The sequence below is a fragment of the Emiliania huxleyi genome, assembly GCF_000372725.1.
Source record: "Emiliania huxleyi CCMP1516 unplaced genomic scaffold EMIHUscaffold_31, whole genome shotgun sequence".
Classification (NCBI taxonomy): Eukaryota; Haptophyta; order Isochrysidales; family Noelaerhabdaceae; genus Emiliania; species Emiliania huxleyi.
The window spans coordinates 280,965-300,300 of NW_005199684.1; the positions used below are offsets into that span (position 1 = coordinate 280,965).

The 19,336-nt window shown below is 66.7% G+C and overlaps 3 protein-coding genes across 3 annotated transcripts; all 3 read left to right on the forward strand.

The window, feature by feature from the left end:
* Window positions 1-520: 520 nt before the first annotated feature.
* On the forward strand, window positions 521-1,951 carry EMIHUDRAFT_450709 (hypothetical protein; the record flags this gene model as incomplete). The annotated part of the gene is made up of 4 exons (XM_005774559.1): window positions 521-975; window positions 1,048-1,141; window positions 1,325-1,478; window positions 1,654-1,951. Coding segments are annotated over exons 1-4 (963 nt in total), but the record flags the coding sequence as incomplete, so codon positions are not given.
* A 971-nt stretch (window positions 1,952-2,922) lies between these two features.
* On the forward strand, window positions 2,923-3,910 carry EMIHUDRAFT_435588 (hypothetical protein). Its single transcript, XM_005774560.1, has 2 exons — window positions 2,923-2,963; window positions 3,196-3,910. Exon 2 carries the CDS (start codon window positions 3,245-3,247, stop codon window positions 3,638-3,640), a length of 396 nt encoding a protein of 131 aa, XP_005774617.1. The 5' UTR covers window positions 2,923-2,963; window positions 3,196-3,244; the 3' UTR covers window positions 3,641-3,910.
* Window positions 3,911-12,032: 8,122 nt separating this feature from the next.
* On the forward strand, window positions 12,033-18,730 carry EMIHUDRAFT_101352 (hypothetical protein; the record flags this gene model as incomplete). The annotated part of the gene is made up of 10 exons (XM_005774561.1): window positions 12,033-12,467; window positions 12,536-12,736; window positions 13,143-13,255; window positions 13,527-14,266; window positions 14,471-14,529; window positions 14,652-15,668; window positions 15,739-17,049; window positions 17,094-18,029; window positions 18,099-18,414; window positions 18,486-18,730. 10 exons carry the CDS (start codon window positions 12,033-12,035, stop codon window positions 18,728-18,730), a joined length of 5,373 nt encoding a protein of 1,790 aa, XP_005774618.1.
* Between the last annotated feature and the right edge of the window lie 606 nt (window positions 18,731-19,336).

The following is a 19,336-nucleotide window of genomic DNA, read 5'->3' on the forward strand; positions in this document are numbered from 1 at the left end:
GATTACCACAGGTGTGTCGCCCTCCTCTGGTTCGTCCAGGGCCGGGGAGCCAAAAGCGACGCCCCCCCCCCCCCTCCCTGCAACCCCGGGTGAGTGCCCCCCCCACCCCACCCCACCCACCCGCATTGCGCCCACCGCCCGCCGCACAACACGCAACACACAACGCACAACACACACACACCCCGGACACCGCACACCACCACAACACACAACACACAACACGTGCTCGTCTTAAAGAAAGAAAACAGACAACAAGGGAGGGATGGGAGGACGGCACGCCGCCACCACAAAGGGATTGTAAAAGAAAGAAAGAAAACAGACAACCCAAGGGAGGGATGGGAGGACTAAAGAAAGAAAGAAAACAGACAACCCAAGGGAGGGCTGAAAGAAAGAAAGAAAACAGACAACCCAAGGGAGGGATGGGAGGACGGCACGCCGCCACCACACAGGGATTTTAAGGAGAGGAGTGTGATGCTGTAACTGCTTGCGTTATGCATGTACATTCTTTTTCTGCCCCATGCGGGCACGGCTCTAATTACTCGCTGCTGAGGAGGCGATGGCGAGCGCCGACGCCTGCTACGTCGGCCCGGTCTCCACGAGCCTGCTTGGCAGCGGCTCTCGCGGGCCTGTGCTGCTCGGCACTCTTGGCGGGACGCTTGTGGCTGTGAAGCTCATCTTTGCTGACCCGGAGGCGTCGGCTCTCGATGGCATATCCGCGTCCACCACCGTGTATCCCATCCCGCCCTTGCACGCGGTGGAGGAGCCTGCCGCCGCGCACGTCGCGAGGGTGCTGGCCCGCGGTTCTGGCGCCGAATGCGAGGTGGAGGTGCGCGCGCTCGCAGAGGGCGGAGAGCTGCTCGACTTGGTGGCAGAGGAGGGCGCCCTGCCGCCGGAGGAGGCCGCGCGGTACACGATGCAGGCCGCAATCGCAGTGGCGCACAGCCACGCCGCCGGCCTCGCGAGTGGCCAGCTGAGGTGCCGGGACACCCTCGCGAGACGTCTCGACCCTCTCCTCCCCGAGACGTGTGCTTGGCACGGTGGTGGTAGGCTCGAGCACGTGCTGCGCGACGCGCGCGGCGACGTCCTCCTCATCGGCCTCCGCCACCGCCTCGACCCGTCGGCCGAGCCGGGCGAGCAGCAGGCGCCTCCTAGACACTGCCCCAGCGCTGTGCTAGACACTTCCCAGACACTGCCAGGACGCTTGTCTGCGGGTGGGTCTCTGCGGGTGGGTCGTCGGGCAGCCCTCTTCCCTCTCTCGAAGCTCGCGCCTCCACGTGCTCACTCCCCTCACCCGCCCCCCCCCTCCCCTCTCCCGCCCTTCCAGGCCGCCACTGTCGCGCGCGCCTCGCCACGCCCCCCCGCCCCTCCTCCCGCGCCGCTGCGCCCGGCCCGCGCCCTCGATCCGCCAGAGTGGCACGCGGCGGGCGGGGTGCGGTCTGCCGTCTCGCGCGAAGAGCTCCCTCCGGCGGACGTGTGGGGCGAGCCGGAGTAGATGCCCGCCGCGGCGCTCCCGACTCCCTCCTCCCCTCCCCCTCCCCCCTCCCCCCTCCCCCCTCCCCCTCCCCCTCCCCCTCCCCCTCCCCCCTCCGGCCCTCCTCCCCCCCCTCCCTCCGGCCCTCCCCGCCTTGTCCAGCCCACTCACCCCCGCCGCAGGGCTCGGACTGCTCCTGGCGACGCTGCTGCGTGGGCAGCCCCCTTCCGCCAGCGACGACTCCTGCCTCGCCCTCACCTCCTCCTTCGCCTCGGCGCGGCTGGCCGACCCGGAGGCGGCGGCGGCGGCGGCAGCGGCGGCAGCGGCAGTGGGGGCGGCAGGGGCAGCGGGGGCAGCGGGAGGGCGGGCAGGGACGCGGAGCAGCGGCGGCGCTGCCGGGGGCGCCCCGGCCGCCAGTCTCGCGCCGAGCCTCGAGCGGCTCGCCGTGGCGATGCTCCGACCCGACCCGGCGCAGCGGCCGGCGGCCGCCGCAGTCGCGCGAGACTTGGCCGCGCTGGTTCAGCGCTCCTCCCTCGGGACCACGTCGGGAGGGTGTGCGGCGGGGGGGTCGGGGGCGGGGCGGGACGGGCTGGCGGCGGTGCTGGAGGAGTCGCGCGCGCTCAACGAGTACTCGATGCAGGTGCTGCAGCAGCACCACGCCGACCTCCTTCCCCTCCTGCGCCGCGACGAAGCCGGCGCGGAGCAGGGGAGCGAACCCAGCCTGGTCGACACGCCGTCCTGCCCGACCACGCCGGCGACGTGCGCCACGCCGGCCCACCGCCCCCACCGCCCCCTCTCCCGACCCCCTCCCCCTTCCTTTCGCTGTCTCCACCGATCGCCGCGGACCTCCGCTTGGTGAGAGTGCGGCCGAAAGCCCCGGCACTCTCTCTCTCTCTCACACCCCACACCCCGTCGCCACCATCACCGCCGCCGCCGCCACCACACACACCAACACACACCAGCACACACCGCCCCCTCGTCGCGACTCAGGTGCGCGCCTTCGCCGCCGAACGACGTGCGGCCGGGCTGCCCTCTTTCCCCGGGCGGGGCGGTGCTGACGCTCGGCTGGCGCTCCCTCCCCTTCGACGCCCAGAGCCTCTCCCTCGCCCTCCGCCGCTCGCTCGACCGCCTCGGCGTCGCTTACTCGGCGGCGGGCGCGGAGGCGCCGCAGTCGTTTTGCGTGCGCCAGCGCGGCCGCAAGCGCGCGCACGGCACGCCCCTGCCTCCGCGCCAGGCGGCGACCCCTCTGTCTCCAGACGAGCTCTGCGTCACGGTTGATCTCCTCCGGGAGGAGGCGAGGCTGCCTAGAGCCTGGCCCGACACACCGCCGTGCCACACACCGACAGGCAGGACCCCGTCGACGTGGCACGCCGCGCCGGCCCGCCCACGCCCCTCCATTGCGGCGAGCAAGCAGCGCCCCTTCACCCCTCCTCTCTCTCTCCGCGGGTCAGGCGCCCCGGGACGACGCAGTTGGAGGCAGCACCGTCGGCAGGCGCCTGCTCGCCGCCCGGCCATATCTCGGCCATATCTCGGCCATATCTCGGCCATATCTCGGCCATATCTCGGCAGGCGCTTGCTCGCCGCTCGGCTTCATCTCTCCCCATCTCTCCCCATATCTGGCGTTCGCTCACTGCCCGGTCCCTTCGCTCCGCCTGCGCCGCGCCGCGCCCGCTCCGCTCGCATGGCGGCGACCCGTCTCCCCCGCCTCTCTCTCTGTGCCGCAGGGAGGCGCTGCGGCGCGAGGGCGAGAGGCACCGTGTGGACGTGCGCAGGATGGCGGGCGGTACCGAGCGCTACCTCGACTTTTACGCCTCGCTGCGGCAGGAGCTGTCACTGCAGCTCAGCCCCGCCCGCAGTGGCAGCGCAGCCGGCGGTGTCGCGGCCGGCAGCGGCGGCTGCGGCGCGCCTCTGATCCTCTCGCAGTACTCCCCGATGCCAACTTCGGCGCGCTTCACGGGCCACACCGCGCCGCTGGCTTGCTGGGGATACGCAAGCGCGCCCGGGGAGGCGAGCACGGGGCCGCGCTCCGCCGACTTCCGGGTCACCTCCTCCAGCGGCGGCTCCTCCGGTGTGTCGGACTTCGCCTCGCGGGGCGATGTCGTCGTCGAGACGGCGTCGGGCAAAAAGTTCCAGCGGCGAAAGTCGGGGGAGAGCTTTACGCGGTGGTAGGTGGTGAGCTCGTCGGAGCCGCGGACAGCTCGTCAGCTCCCTTTTCCCGGCGGTACTTCGGGTTGCCGTGCATGATGCCTTGGCGTGGCTCCCGTTTGCTTTATTGGTCGTGCATGATTTTTTGATTTTGTGGAGAGTTGTGCCACCATGTGTTTTGTCTGGTTGACTGTTCTGTCTGGTGTCTCTCTCCGCTCTCTGTGCACACTGGTCTGCACTGGCCAGTCGTGTCTGTGACTCGATGTGACGCGCTACGTACGTACATATTGCGTGAGAAAGAAGAACTCGCTTGAAGAGCGGAAGGAGCAGTGGATGGAGAAGCGCCGACCTCCCCAGCCACCCGACCCCAAACCCGAAGCCGAACCCGCGGGTGACTTCCCCACGACGGGCACTCCCATCCCGGGACCGCCCTGCCCGCCATGCGTCGCTCGCTCCTCGCGCTCCTATGCGCTGCTGCTGGCCAAGCGGGCGCCGCCAGCTGCGCGAGCTACTGCCACTGGGAGCAGGCCAACTGCGTGAAGGACCCGCACGCCTGCGGCGGATGCGACATGTGCAAGCAGGCTGAAGCGCAGCCGCTCGAGGTCATCACGGCAAAAGCAAATGCTGGGAGTGGGCAATGCGCGAGGTGGTGCAACGCACACCACTGGTCCTCTCACTGTGACCGGGATCAATGCCGCAATTGCCCCTTTTGCCCGGCCGACCGCGACGTGTCACGGACCTGTGGCGCGTGGTGCCGCGAGGGGAACGGCATCTATGCGGGCACGTGCACCGACGAGCGGTGCTCGGGCTGCTCAACGTGCAAGGCAGCGACGCAATGCACTCCGGTCGACCAGCACGATCTCAAGGTGGAGAGCTGTGAACGGTGGTGCAACGCAAAAACCGCTCAGGATCATTGCGACCGCTGCTCCTGCAAGCAGTGCTCGTTCTGCCCCCATCCACCTCCGCCTCCAGAGAGCCTGCCTCCGCCTCCAGAGCGGCTCCCGCCGCCGCCGCCATCGCCGCCGCCGCCGCCGCCGCCCGTGATCGAGGAGAAGTGGTACTGCTACACCCTTCGGTGCAGCGGCGGTAGATGCGGGGCTCGCACCGCGGCTCCAACACGCTCTCTGGGGCGCGCTCCCGCATGCACGCACGCATGCTCAAACCCGCGCCTGCAACCGTCTCAGGTATCCGGACATCTTGCAGGGCTACTGCAACGGGAAGCTGGACAAGTGCCAGTGGGACGCCATCAAGCAGCACTGGGAGGCTGCCGGCAAGGGGGAGGGCCGCACGCTCAAGTGCAATGCACAGGACGTCACGTGCTACGTCCTGCGCTACCGCGACCTCTTCCAAGGCTACTGCGGGAACGATCTGCAGAACTGCGCGTGGAGGAAGATCCTGGAGCACTGGGCCTTCCACGGCTTCCCGAGTAATCTCATCCTCGGCTGCCAAGGCGTGGACACCCAGTGCTACGTCAACCGCTACCCCGACCTCCTCAAAGGCTACTGCCGCGGTGACATCTCCAAGTGCGACTGGCCAAAGATCCTCGAGCACTGGGCCTTCCATGGCTCCGAGGAGCGCCGCGACTTTGGATGCACCCCGTACCCTCCCCCCAACTATCCGCTCAACCCGCCACCACCGCCACCCGCGCCGGCGACGACGACGCGAACGGCCGCGGCTGCGGCTTCAACCGAGCGGTCCTATGCACTTGCGGGAGAGATGGAGGGCGGCGGCGACCCTGGCGACGACGAGGTGCTTACGCTCGAGGACGACACGCCGGCCATGAGCACGATGATGCTGAGCATCGTGGCGATTGCCGGGCTGGTTTGCGTCGGCGCCGTGGTGGTGTTGCTGCGGCAGAGCGGCAACCACGAGGTTGTGGCGGCGGAGGACGAGTACGACGACGATGACGACGATGACGACTACGACCACGAGTACTATGAGGAGGACGGCCACGGGGAGGGGATGGAGGAGGCGGAGGAGTATCCGGAGCCCAAACGCAAGAGCAAGAAGAAGAAGCGTCACCGGCGCAGGGCCGCCGAACCCGACGAATGGGATGATCACGCGTGAGGGCGTCAGGGAGGGTTCCAGTGGTGTTGGTGGTGGGGGGGGGGGGGAGGTCTCTGCGCGTAGCCTCTTGTGTGTGGTTGAGGGCAGGGCCACAGATATCCCGCCGTGTGCCGGTGGCGCGTGTGGTTCGTGTCCGCTCTCCCCAGAGCAGAGTGAGGGTAGAGGCGTGTTAGAGGGTTCGTTTGGGTTGGCTAACGGCTGTGGGATATTTCTCTGCAGTCGATGCGCGAAGAGAAGCCAAGGAGCGGGGGCTAGGGTTGCCTAACGTTAATTTGGGGCCTAACAGTTGCGCTATTTTGTTGGTTGTTGGCTGAAATCCTCAAAACGTTGTTCAAAAGTGTTCACCCCGCAGCCCCCATCACCCATGCTGTTACTGTTTGTTACTGTTGTTACTGTTTTTCAGCGGCCAGCAAGCAGAAAATCGCAAAAAAACCGGGTAAAACCCGAAAATACCCGGGTTACCCGAAAATACCCTCCCTCTCTCTCCATCTCTTCACAGCTGGAAAAGGGATTCGTCTGCACACACACACTTTTAGCTCGAGCGCGTAGCGGCCAACTCTCGGCCCACCGGTTTTCCGGGTATTTCGGGTATTACGCACTTTGCACTAGAGATCGTCGTGGGTCACTGCCAGGGGAGGCCATCCTTACTGTTGTCCTTCAATAGGCCTAATGTTAGCTACTGTTGTTGGGGAGTTCGCGCCCTCCTCCTCTTGGTCCCGTAGATATAGATAAAAAGTCGGATAAAAAGTCGGAGAAGGGGCACTGAGGGAGGGTGTAGAGGATGTAGAGTGTAGAGCGCTGTAGAGCTGTAGAGCTGTAGAGCGCTGTAGAGCTGTAGAGCTGTAGAGCTCTACATCGGGCGCGGGACGAACTGCGTGCGTTGTAGAGCGATGTAGAGCGCGATTTTGCTGTAGAGTTTGTTGTAGAGGCTCTACAGCAAAACCGCGGGAAGGCAGTGACTCAAAGAGGTCGAGCCGCGCTAATGGGGTGTCTCCGAGCTTACTGGCAGCTCTGATGGACGGCCCTGACTATCCCTGACACACAGATAGTCACTCTGACGGCACACAACACCCTATAACTGCGTCATGACCAGCCTGCCGTGCGTCGCCGGTGCCGCATTCGTCGCTGTGCTTCTTTAGCAGGCGGTGGACTGTCGGCTGCGAGGACGGTCGCATTTGCGCGAGGCGAGGCGAGCATTGCTGCGCGTTGCATGCGCCATGCCTCGCGCCAGCGCGTGCGGGAGCTCCTGGCTGAGCGTTGAGTCCAGGTGAGTTGCGCTGGCCACTATCGCTACGCCGAGCTGAGCTGACGTGCCGAGGCGCCGGCCAGTCGCAGCCGTGAGGCATGCCACAGCAGCAGAGGCACCTGCCACCCATTGGGCGGGCAGACAGAAGGCCAGGGCAGCACTGGCAAGTGCAACGCGCCTCATGTCGGAGAGCGACCGTGCCTCGTTCGCCGCTTTTGATGTAGAGTTTGTTGTACTCTCTCTTGTTGTATGTGTGTGTGTAGAGATTTCACGTTGTAGAGCGCCTCTACATCGCTCTACAACGCACGCAGTTCGTCCCGCGGCGGATGTAGAGCTCTACAGCGCTACAGCGCTCTACAGCGCTCTACAGCGCTCTACAGCTCTACAGCTCTACAGCGCTCTACACTCTACATCCTCTATCCCTCAGAAGGGGCAACTCCGTGCACTGACGGTCGGCCGTCAGAAAACACGTCTCCGTGGCTCGGGTTACACCAATCCTCGCTACCCAACGCGGCCAAAGGAAATCCACCAGAGAACAACGAGATAAAAAGAATTCCGCGACGTAAAAAGAAAGGCGAAGCCTCCTGCGCTGCACCCCCCTGTGCTAGCCCGGTTTGCCAGCGCCGCAATCACACTATGGCGCTCCTTTTTTCCTTGCCCGTGCTGGGAGCTGGTTGGCAGTCCGACTGGAAGGCCCGCCAGTGCGAAAAGTACTCCTCCTGTGAGTCGTGCGCCAAAGCTCCTCTCAACTGCGTCTGGCAAGAGAAACGCTCGGCAGCGTTGCGATGGCGCGACTGCGGCTATCATTTATTCTACACGGCCTCGCAGGAGGCATGCGCTGCGAAATGTGTCCACGCTGACGCCGAAGACGTTGGCCACATCACTTCGACGCTGGTGAAACCCCGATTTCCAGGTGCGGCTTACCCTCCCCTCTGATTCCGTCGCATTTTCCACGGCAGGCGGGCTGCTCCTCTACCAGGACGGGACCGCGCAAGGCCACCACCCACACAAGCGCACAGGGCCTCTCCCACACGTACTACTCGCTCCTTGTCGAGCCGGCCGCCATCCTCTCGACCGGCTTCTCGCTTGATGCCCTCACCGCGAATTCGGCCTGGTTTCGGCTCGCAATCGGCTCGCGCGCCATACGCCACCCATCTATCACACTTGCACCCGCATCCGCAGTTAGGGGATCCCGAACTCAACTGGCTCTCTCGTCCACCGCACAAAGTTGCTCGAGCATTTGCTGGAAACTTGTAGGCGTCGCGGCCTTCGCCGCGCTCCTCCTCTTGCTCGTGGTGGCTAAGCAGGAGGGGGGGGCTAGAGAGGAGAGGGAGGGGCGGCGGGCACGCGCACGGGGTTCACTGGGAGGCATGTCTCTCACTTCTTCAGGCGCGCAAGCCATCGCCATCGCCATCCTCGGTGGCAGCTGAGGCCGGCGGTGCGGGCTCGGCGATGCTCTAAGCTCCCGGCGGCGGCCCGCCGCCTTAGGGAGAACTGCGTGCCATCGTCCCCAGGGAGGTGACTTGAACCACCAAGACTTGTTTTGGGCTGCAAAAGCAGCGTATCTCGGTGGTTCTCCTCGCGGACGGATTGTCAATGGGCTTGCTTGCGGCGAGGGCGATCGAGTGCACGGAGCTAAGTGCCTCGCCGCCCTCGCAGGAGTCGCTTAGCCTTAGGCGGCTCCCGTGTGAGGTGTACTTCTACTTGTGTCCGTGCCAGCGCGCGCCAGTCCTGTGCGCGGCAAATGTTGGTATTTCTAGCCCCCCCCCCCGCGCTACCCGGTTGCACTCGTGCGACGTAGCGGGGGCCACGACTACATAGTGATCTGTGATCTGTAAGGGTCCGCCCGCAGGCGCATTTTGTATACCGAGGCGGTGCCCGGTGCCGAACCTGTCGGAAGTCGTACATTTACAAAAAACATACGTAGTCGCGCGAGGTGTGAATTTGCGTTTATGTGAATTTGGCCACCCAGTTACCTATGTTGCGATTTTACTTCTTCACATTTTTTCGTGGCAAAACTCGTCACACGCTTTGGCGCCAAAGCAGATTCACGGCATCACGGGCGTTCGAAGTGCCTGGCTAAACCCGTCATGCTTTGCTTCGGTCTCGACTTGAGTGCCGCTCGACTGCCCGGTGAAGAGCGACCCGTACGATGCGCACTTGTCGTCCTCCCTCCTCGCCACATGATGGCCGCCCCCCGACACCAACAGTCGCGCTCCGCACGCCTTCGAGTTCAGCTGCGGCCGAGCGACGATCGGCTCGTCTCCGATCGCTGGGCGCGGTCACTCTCCGGCCCATCACCCGCCTGCCGATCACCTGTCCGCCTCGCCGCGCGCGGGCCGCTCGCCTGCTCGCCACCGCCGCCGCGCTTCCCCGCGCCGCCACGCCTCCCTGCACCTGACCGCGCTCGAGCTGCGCAGAGAGCTCAGGCAGACACAGAGCAGCGGCCGCCCAGGCGGTCGCTGCTCCGCCCCGTCCGAATCCGTCCGCCCGCGCGTGCTGCTGCCGCCGCCGCCGCCGCTCCACCCGGTGCCCGTCGTGAGAGTTGCTTTGTGTATGTGTATGGAGTATGGACCGAGTACCACTCGACTAGGTCCAGCCCTGGGTGGCGCAGGTTGTGACATTTGGCGATTCCGCGACTTACTGGGCCCCTGAGCCGCTACCCGTGTGCGATTTTTTGTGGCCCGGACATGATACTGATAGTAAACGGGTCAGAACCGGCCAAACACAGGCTACAGCCCCACACACGCGCCCGCCATAGCTCCTGGAGAGCATGCGCGAGTGACGCGCTGCAAGCCGCGAGAGTGGCATCAGAGGCAGGAACGACGTGCTCTTGCTGCACCTCGCAGCTGCACCAAGTGTGCTCGCAGTGTATGCCACGGCCACTGCCTGCGGCATTGCTCTCGTGCAGCTAGGCGATGCAGGTCCATCAGCAGGGCTCATCCAATGCGAGCGCACATTGTGCGTAGCCGCGGGCAGGTGGCAGTGCACAGCCGCACACCGGCTGTGGCGGCTCGAATGCCCCCGGCAGTGCTGCTAGTCATCAACTTGCGTATTAGGGCCGCAGCAGACTGCTGCTGTGGCAGCAGCAGCAGCCTGCTGCTGCCTGATTCAGTCAAGCCAGCGGTGCAGCGAGGCGTGCAGAATTCGCGCGGTTTGGTACCTCCTGAGGCTGAGCGCGTTCAGACTCGGTGACCGGAGTTGGATGGTCCGATGGAGCTCGGCGAGCTCCATCGGACCATCCATGGCCGGACGGCGGAGCGTGAGGTGGCGAGCGGAGAGATGTACCGCAAGACCAAAAAAACACGGATCTGACGATTGTCACAGAACGTCAGATCTGCGCCACCCAGGGCTGGACCTAGTCACTCCACAAGTGCTATTAGTACAAAAAAATCACAGAAAATTCACAAGCGCTCGCGGAGCCGAGCCACGCGTCACGCAGCAGCCCTGAGGTGCCCTGAGCACACATGCGAGCGCCCATGATCATATCTCGTCGTGCACTCGCCTGACAGTAGTTTGCGGAAGACCGCCGCCAGCATGTCGTCGCACCGGCGCTGCCGGTGGCCGAAGGCAGCCACCGTGGGTCCAGCAGCGCGAGCTGCTGTGCATCCGCGCTCCCAGAGCATGCCGGTGGATGGCCTTGACCAGGCCTGAGCAGCTCAGGAGTGGAGGCAGCCTCTGTCTGGACGAGCAGCGCTGGATCGCCAAACCAGCAGAAGAGCGCCGAGCGGCGGCGCCGACTCCGTGAGGCCACTCCAACTCGCACATCTCAAGCTGTATCTCGAGAACGCGATCGAGTTAGAAGCTCATCGACACGGCGTCTTCAATGGTTGACGGAGCCCGTCACTTCAGTCAGTGGGAGCCAGCGACGAATCGGCCATCCTTTGCGTGGGTCGGTGCTTATGGCACTTGTGGGAGGGTCGTAACAAAAAACCACCTAAACTCCCCCACCGCACCCAGTTGCCAGTACTAATAGCACTTGTGGGAGGGTCGTACTCGGGTTTGGATGGGTCGACCCGCCGGCTGGTTACTGATCTCCAGCACATAGTATAGGTAGGTAGGTAGAAAGGTGAAGAACAGCCAGGCTCGGACTGGACACCAACGCGGTATGGGTGGACGCTAGACAGATGATGACGACACGCACGAGCGACACACAGACACAAACAAGCTCACAAGACACACAGCCAGCTGGCTGCCACACACCCTGAGTTGGCGTACACATAACTCAAGGCCACATTCTCCCTGTCGCCCCCCCCAGCACTCCCAGGTGCCAAGAGAAACAAACAAGGGCACAACAAACAACAGACGACAGGAAGTGATATGTGAGGCTAGAGCAGCATGCTCCACCTCTAGCAATCTCTCCGGCCGGCGAGGCACGGACGAGACCGTGTGTGGGGTCTAAGTGAGGTGTCTATGGACGCTCTCCTCACGGGCTAGCTGCCTGCGGCTAGCCTTCTCTCTCACTCACGGACAGTGACAATCAAATGGGTGAGTGTTTGCGAGCAGAGGCGCGTGGGCTAAATCTAGGCCGCACGTCGTGGCACTATGACGAAGTTAGACGTGCGGCCGCAGCGCGCCCGCCCCAGGCTCGGCGGTGCGCGCGTGTTAGCGAGAAAGTTGCGGGTAGAGCCGTTCCCGACTTGTCGAATGCGAGGCCTCTGCGACGAGTGCCAGTCGTGCTGCGGAGCCACGCCCTTCGAGCCGCGTCCCGTCGGCACTGTCCCCGAGTGGTCCCGCCTTGGCGGCACACACTCTCGACCAGGACAGTCCTGCTGACGGGAACGTGTCGCGCGCATAGTGCCTCTTTGGTACCACGTACTGAAAAAGCGCGTAATTCTTTTTCTGCCTGCACACGTGGGGTCGAGTCTAGCGTTCCTCAAGATGACGCACTACTCAACTCAACCCTACGCCCGCATCGATGTGGGAGGCAAGGCCACCCGTCGATGCGACCTGCTACCAAGCGGTGGGGCAGGAGTTGGAGGGGCCCCTTGCAGAGCTAACACCCACACCGGCTCTCTCTGTCACTCGCCCGGCAGCCTCGTCGCCGTGCCGTGCGCTGTGCCGAGGTTGGCGAGGCTCTGACATTGGAGCGGATTTGCTCCAATGGACAGAGAGTCGGCCTGGTCGACGCTTTCGGGCGTCGGCCCGCTGCTGCACGAGGCATGCGGCATCAAGTTCTCCTTCTACACCAAGCGTGAAGTGGAGCGCTTGTCAGTGTGCAAAGTGACCTCGTCGCGACAGCGCGACGTGATGAACCGACCGCTGGCCAACGGGCTGTACGACGCACGCATGGGTCCGACCGACAACTGGGACACCTGTGTCACCTGCGGCCTCGAGTACGGCCTCTGTCCAGGCCACTTTGGGCACATCGATCTGCCGCTGCCGACCTACACGCACCTGCTCTTCCCGCTCCTCCACCAGCTCCTGCGATGCGCGTGCTCGGCGTGCCACCACTTCCGTGCACCGCGTGCTCGTCTCGAGCCGTACGCCGCCGCGCTGCGCCTCCTCGATGCCGGCCTCCTCACCGATGCTGCCGCGGTGGCGCCATCCGTCGGTCTTGGTCCGGCGGCGCGGCGGCCCCGACCGCTGCCGTGCCCCGTGTGCAGGTGCTCGAATCCGCCGCCGTGGTCAGCGGCAACTCCAAGCTGGGCAACAACCAGCAGCGGGCGGCTGGCGAGGCGCGCCTCGCCTCGCGAACGGCGAGAGGCTCTTGCCCCGCGTGCGTGCCTCCGACTCTGCGCCTCTCGCGCCTCTCAGGTGGCGGAGGAGTCGGAGGGCGCGTGGATGAGCGGCGTCTCGGCGGCAGGGTGCGCGCTGCTGCGTCGCCCCGCCGCCGCCGGCTCGGCAGGCGTCGCCGGAGGCTGCGCCTCGTCGCCGCACCTCATCGCCCTCCGGAAGCGGATCTTGGCGGGGCTAGCCCGCGCGTTGCGGCCGGCATGGCAAGCCTAGATGCAAGCCTAGATGCGGGGGTTAGATGCGGGGGTTCGGGATGGCGGTGTTGCAGCGAAGTGGCAGCGAGGAAGACACATGCACGCTGTAGCGACTGCCTTTGCGGCCCACGCATTCACCCGACGCGCCGAACGCCGTACACGACACCACCGCATGCCCACACACCCTACTTGGCCCGCGCTCCAGCTGTCGCCGCCGTGGCGCACGCTTCGCCGCCGTGCGAAGTGGGTGGTCTCACCCGCGGGAGCTGGCGGGCGACCTTAGGCGTCGAACAAGTGCACGCGGTGCGGTCGTGCCTCGGGCAGCCTCAAGGCGCGCGGCGGGCAAGTCTTCTTCCTCCTCGCACCTCTCCTGAGCCTGCTCCGAACTTTCCCCAGGTGCACGGTGGCAAGTTCTTCGTCAGCGCGCTGTCGCAGCGCGCCCTCGCGGCAAACGAGCAGCTCGGCTTGGCGCCCTTAGATGTGGATGACACGCCCCTGCGCTAGCGCTCGAGGAGACGCGCGCTCAACCGTATCCAATTGCGCTGCTATCGGACTCTCACCGTCGTCGCTGCTCTCTGCTTTCCCGCGATGCCGTGAAGACTCACTGCACTGTCTTCACACCCCGACGGCCGTGTCTTCACAACGCAGGCTTGGCGCCAGTGAGCAGCTCCCGCCGATCGACGCGGAACGGGAGCGTGGCGGCGGCCGCCGCCGCCGCGTCGGCGGTGGCCGCCAATCGCACTGAGGGCAGCGACAACGACGACGACGACGAGGAGGAGGACGACGAGGAGGCGGAGGAGGTGGACGAGGCGGCGGCAGAGGCGATGGAGGTGGACGAGGCGACGGCGGAGCGCGGCACGTCGCAGGTGGGCAAGTCCCTCTTCCTCAACCCGACGGATGCGCGCGAGCGGATGGCGGCGCTGTGGGAGGCCGAGTCGCAGCTGCTCGGCCAGCTCTACCCATCGCTCGACGCCGACTCCTTCTTTCAGGAATTTGTCATCGTGCCGCCCAACCGGTTCCGGCCGCCGGCAAAGGTGGGCGACCAGCTGTTCGACCACTCGCAGAACGTCTTCCTCAACAAGGTCCTCACCGCGATCGAGACGCTGCACCGCATCAAGCAGCAAAAGGCCGACCAGGATGCGGCGGCGGCGGGCGGGCAGACGGCGGGCGGTGGGAACGGGTACGGCCCGATGACGGACCAGCGAATGATGGATCGGTACCTCTCCGCGTGGGACGAGATGAGCTTGGGTGTGGCGTCGATGGTTGACTCCACCGCTGGCGGCGGCAAGGCCGACGAGAAGGACGCGCAGGGCGTCAAGCAGATGCTCGAGCGAAAGGCGCGCCGCTCCTGCTCCTGCTCCCGCTCCCTCTCCCGGCTGAGAGGGCGGGCGACTGGATGGGCGGGCGGTGCCCTTCGCCGACCCTCCTCGGACCACTCGCACTCAGGCGGGCCTCTTCCGCTCCAACATGATGGGCAAGCGCGTCAACTTCTGCTGCCGCTCCGTCATCTCGCCCGACGTGAACCTCGGGACGCACGAGATTGGCGCCCGCTGCACCTTGCACTGCCGCCTCACTGGAGCGGCTCCCCACCTTCCCGGAGCCAAACCCTAGGCGTCCCGCTGCACTTCGCGACCGAGCTCACCTTCCCCGAGCCCGTCACGCCGTGGAACGTGCAGGCGAAGGGGGCGAAGGGGGGGGGGGGGCGAGGGGGGCGGGGCGGTGGGTGGGTGGTGGTGGCGCACCGGCCGGCCAGCGAGACGGCTGACCCTCGGCGCTTGTGTGTCGTGCGCAGGTACTGCGCCGCGCGGTCGTCAACGGCCCGCACGAGCACCCGGGCGCGAACTTTGTCCAAGACGCGGACGGCGCGATGATCGATTTGCGCCGCCGCTCCAGGCCGCAGCGCGTCGCCATCGCCGCCAGGTTGCTCGCCGACGCCGACGGCGGCGGCGGCAGCGTGGCCGGAGGGGAGCTGGGGGGGGCGCAGCTCCTCTCGCCGTCGCTCGGGGGCGGCCTGGCGGCCATGACGCCAAAGAAGGCGGCCGCCGCCGCGGGCATTCCCGGCATCACGCCGGGCAGCGGCGTCCCGCCTTCGGCCGGCCTCGGCCGGTCGCACGTCACGGGCGGCGTCAAGAAGGTCTGGCGGCACCTCGTGAGCGGCGACGCGATGCTCGTCAACCGGCAGCCCACGCTGCACAAGCCGGGCATCATGGCGCACTCGGCGCGCGTGCTGCGCAACGAGAAGGTGATCCGGATGCACTATGCCAACTGCAACACGTACAATGCCGACTTCGACGGCGACGAGATGAACCTGCACCTCTGCCAGTCCCACCTCGCGCGCGCCGAGGCATACCACATCGCCGCCACCGACCACCAGTACATCGTGCCGACCAACGGCCGCCCGCTGCGGGGGCTCATCCAGGACCACGTCGTGATGGGGGTGCTGCTGACCAAGCGCGACACCTTCCTCACCAAGTCGCAGTACATGCAGCTCCTCTTCCTCGCCGGCGTCGACCTCTCGCGCGGCGGCGGCACCTTCGTCACGATGCCGCCCACGATCCTCAAGCCCGCGCCGCTCTGGACGGGCAAGCAGGTCATCTCGACGCTGCTCCGCCACCTCGGCGCGGGCGCGCTCAACTGCGCCTTCAAGGCGAAGACGGCGGGCGACACCTGGGCGCGCCCGAGCTGCGCCGGCTACGCCGGCACGGGCGAGCCGGAGGAGAACGCCGTGCAGATCCTGGACGGCGAGCTTCTCACCGGCGTGCTCGACAAGGCCGCCTTCGGCGCGACCGAGTTCGGGCTGGTGCACTCGGTGCGCCAGCTCCTCTCCGGCGAGATCACCCGAGATGTCCCGAGATGAGCCGGGATTGCGGCGAGCGTAGGTGCACGAGCTGCTCGGTGGCGAGCCCGCGGGGCAGCTCCTCTCGCAGCTGGGCCGCCTCCTCACCGGCTATGAGCAGATGCACGGCCACACCTGCGGCATCGGCGACGTGATGCTCACGCCCGCGGCGGACGAGCGGCGGCGCCGACTACACGCCACCGCCGACGGGTGCGGCGTCTCGGCCGCCGAGAGCTTCGGCAAGCTGGCGCCGGGCGCGCTGGCGGCCGCCGCGGCGGCGGGCGCGGGCGGCAGCGGCAGCGGCGGCGGCGTGGCTCGCGCGGCGTTTCGGCAGCTGCTCGCGGAGAAGCTGACCGAGGCGGACAAGGGCGACGAGGCGGGCGCCGCGCTCGACTCTGCGATGAAGCAGGCGCTGCTTCCGCTGGCGTCGGAGGTTGGCGCCGCTTGCCTGCCCTCGGGCATGGCGGTGCCCTTCCCGCGCAACCAGTTCGCCATCATGACGCAGACCGGCGCGAAGGGCTCGCAGGTCAACTTCTCGCAGATTGCGGTCATGCTCGGGCAGCAGGAGCTCGAGGGGCGGCGCGTACCCATCGGGCCCTCGGGCGCGACTGCGCCGTGCTTCGCCCCGTTCGAGCTCTCCGCGCGCGCCGGCGGCTACATCACGGACCGCTTCCTCACCGGCGTGCGGCCGCCCGAGTTTTACTTCCACTGCATGGCGGGGCGCGAGGGCCTCGTCGACACGGCCGTCAAGACGTCGCGCTCGGGCTACCTGCAGCGCTGCCTGATCAAGCACCTCGAGCCGCTGCAGGTCGCTTACGACCACACGGTGCGCAACGTCGTCGACGGCTCCGTCGTCTCCTTCGTCGCGGGCGAGGACGGCCTCGACCCGACGCGCGTCGCCTTCTTCGGCAACCAGCCCTTCCTCGCGGCGAACGCGCACGCGCTGCGCGCCAAGTGGACCCCGCGCCACGTGCCGGCGGCCTCAGCCGGCCGCCTCGACGCGGCGGCGGCGCACAAGCGGCACGCGGCGCGCCTCGCCACCCCGCCGGAGAAGCGGCCGATCCTCCTCGAGCGGGCCTCGCCGGCGGCGTGCCTCGGCAACACCTCGCTCGCCTTTGAGGAGTCGATGGAGGACTTCCTTGCGCGCGCGGCCAAGGACCCCGCCTCCGCCGTCGCGGCGGGCCGCCCTGCGCCAGCGGCGGACGTGTGGCGCGAGGTGGTGTGGCACAAGTACCTCGACTCGCTCTCTCCGCCCGGCGAGGCGGTCGGCCTGCTCGCGGCGCAGTCCGTCGGCGAGCCTTCGACGCAGATGACCCTCAACACCTTCCACCTGGCGGGCAGCGGCCTCGCCCACGTGACGTATGAGTCGGGACTAAGTACTCTGTACTCAATGACTAGGCGGGCACCGGCCTCGCCAACGTAACTCTGGGCATCCCTCGGCTGCGCGAGGTGATCATGGTTGCGTCGCGCAAGCCGTCCACGCCCCTGATGACCCTCTCGCTCCTCGAGGCGGTTCAGTCTGCCGGCGGCGCCGACGCGGCGGCGCAGGAGGTGCGGCACCGCCTCGAGCGCGTCACTTTCGCAGAGGTGCTGCAGCGCGTGACCGCCGAGGAGCGGCTGCGGCCCGAGGCGGCCCCCGCGGGCGGCAGCGCCGCGGAGTACAGCCGGCGCGTGCGCCTCACCCTCCACTTCGACCCGGCCGCGGCCGGCGTGCAGCGCGTGGAGCTGCTGCTGCCGCTGGTCGAGCAGCTGCTCCCATCGCTCAAGCGGGCGATGGCAAAGCACGCCGCAGCCGCCTCCAAGGGGCGAAAGGCGGTGACGAGTCGCGCCGCGCGGCGGGAAGCTGCGCCGGCCGCGGCGGGCGGAGGCGATGAAGATGGCGGGGCTGCTGGAGGCGAAGGCGGCGAGGGCGAGCGCCGTGGGCGCAGCGGGGACGACGACGGGGGCGGCGACGGCGACGGCGGCGGCGGCGGCGACGACGACGACGACGACGCGCGCGCAGCGGCGCGCGCGGCGCGGCGCTCGAGCGCCGACTACGACGACGAGGAGGACGGTGGTGAGAGCGGTCGTGCGTCGTCGCCGACGGGCGAGGAGGGCGAGGAGGGCGACGAGGAGGAGGCCGAGGGTGCGGCGGCTGGCAGCGGCGGTGGTGCATCGGGCGGTCGGTCGGCCGCAGCTGCGGCAGAGGAGGCGTCGGCCGAGAGGGCTTTTGTGACGCGCCTCGACGCGCTCTGCCGACCGGGAGGCTCCCTGGTGGGCGCCGGCGTCGCGAGCGACGGGTTGTCGGGATGGATCGACTGCCGGATGCCGGCGCGCACCGCGCGGCTGCAGCTGGTGGATCGGCCGCGGAAGGAGCCGCTCTGTACGCCCGCTGCCTTCACCGGTCACGCTCCTTGCCTGTAGGTGCCGCTCGTCGAGGAGCTCGCGCCAAAGGTGGTGGTGCGACACACCGAGGGCATCACTTCGGCGGTGGTGCTCCCGCCGCCAAAGGGCTCGAAAGCGCCGGTCATCCAGACGGCGGGCGTCAACTTTGGCGCGCTCGCGTCGAGCCGGGCGATGGCTGCCGTGGTCGACCTGAACAAGGTCCGATCCAACGATATCTACGCCGTGCTCTGCACTTTTGGCGTCGAGGCGGCGCGCGCCACCATCGTCTCCGAGATCAAGTCGGTCTTCGGCGTGTACGGCATCAAGGTTGACCCTCGCCACCTCGCGCTCATCGGTGACTCGAGCGCGCGCAAGGGGAGGGCGCCGCCGCGACGCAACACTCACCCCGGCGTGAGCACCCCGCAGGCGACTACATGACGCACGAGGGCGGCTACACGCCGCTCAACCGCTCTGGCATGGAGACGCACGTGTCGCCGCTGCTCAAGATGACGTTCGAGACGACGACGCACTTTCTCACCCAGGCCGCCACGCACGGCGACCCCGACCCGCTCACCGCGCCGTCCGCCGCCATCGTGCTGGGCAAGCCCGTCTCGTGCGGCACGGGCGCCTTTGGGCTGCGAGCCAATCTGGCCGCGTCGTGCCGGCAATGAGTTGAGGTGAGAGTCCATGGTTGAGTCACGATGTGATTGTCAGTGGGTGCGCGTGCGAACTTGGAGCGAGGGAGAGAGACGAGAGCTGTGCTAAAAGTGGTCACACACGCAAGACCAAAGAGAACGGGACGGGCGCCACACGAGTCACGACGCGCACCGCGGGCACGATGGCATCAACATGGGGGCTACACATCTCACATGCCCCTGGGCGGTGATTATTACTCCGAGAGTCCGACACTGTATATGGCGTACACGCGTACATGGGGGGGGGGGGGGGGGGCGCGGGATTGGGCTTGGGGAGTGTCCCGTGTGCATGAATAATATAATGTGGTAAACAAAAGACCGGACGCTCGACAAGATCCTCCACGGACATGCAACAAGAGGGGTGCGTCACGGACAGCTCAACTTCCCCGCTTAAAGCCGTAGGGACAGCATCGATCTGAGCTTGAGATCGATCTTCTAGATGAACAGGGGAGAGGGGCGGAAGGGGGGCAAAGAGATGCCAATAATGAACAACTTCGTGGGCTGCGGTGCCAATAAAAAGATGGATAATGAATTAAAGCTTTCCTTGGCTCAATCAGTCGTAGAGCTCCAGATGAGGTCACG

Bases quoted from the DNA above. Each gene is read 5' to 3' on its own strand.
- EMIHUDRAFT_435588 (XM_005774560.1), top strand. From the start codon at position 3,245: ATGGCGGGCGGTACCGAGCGCTACCTCGACTTTTACGCCTCGCTGCGG.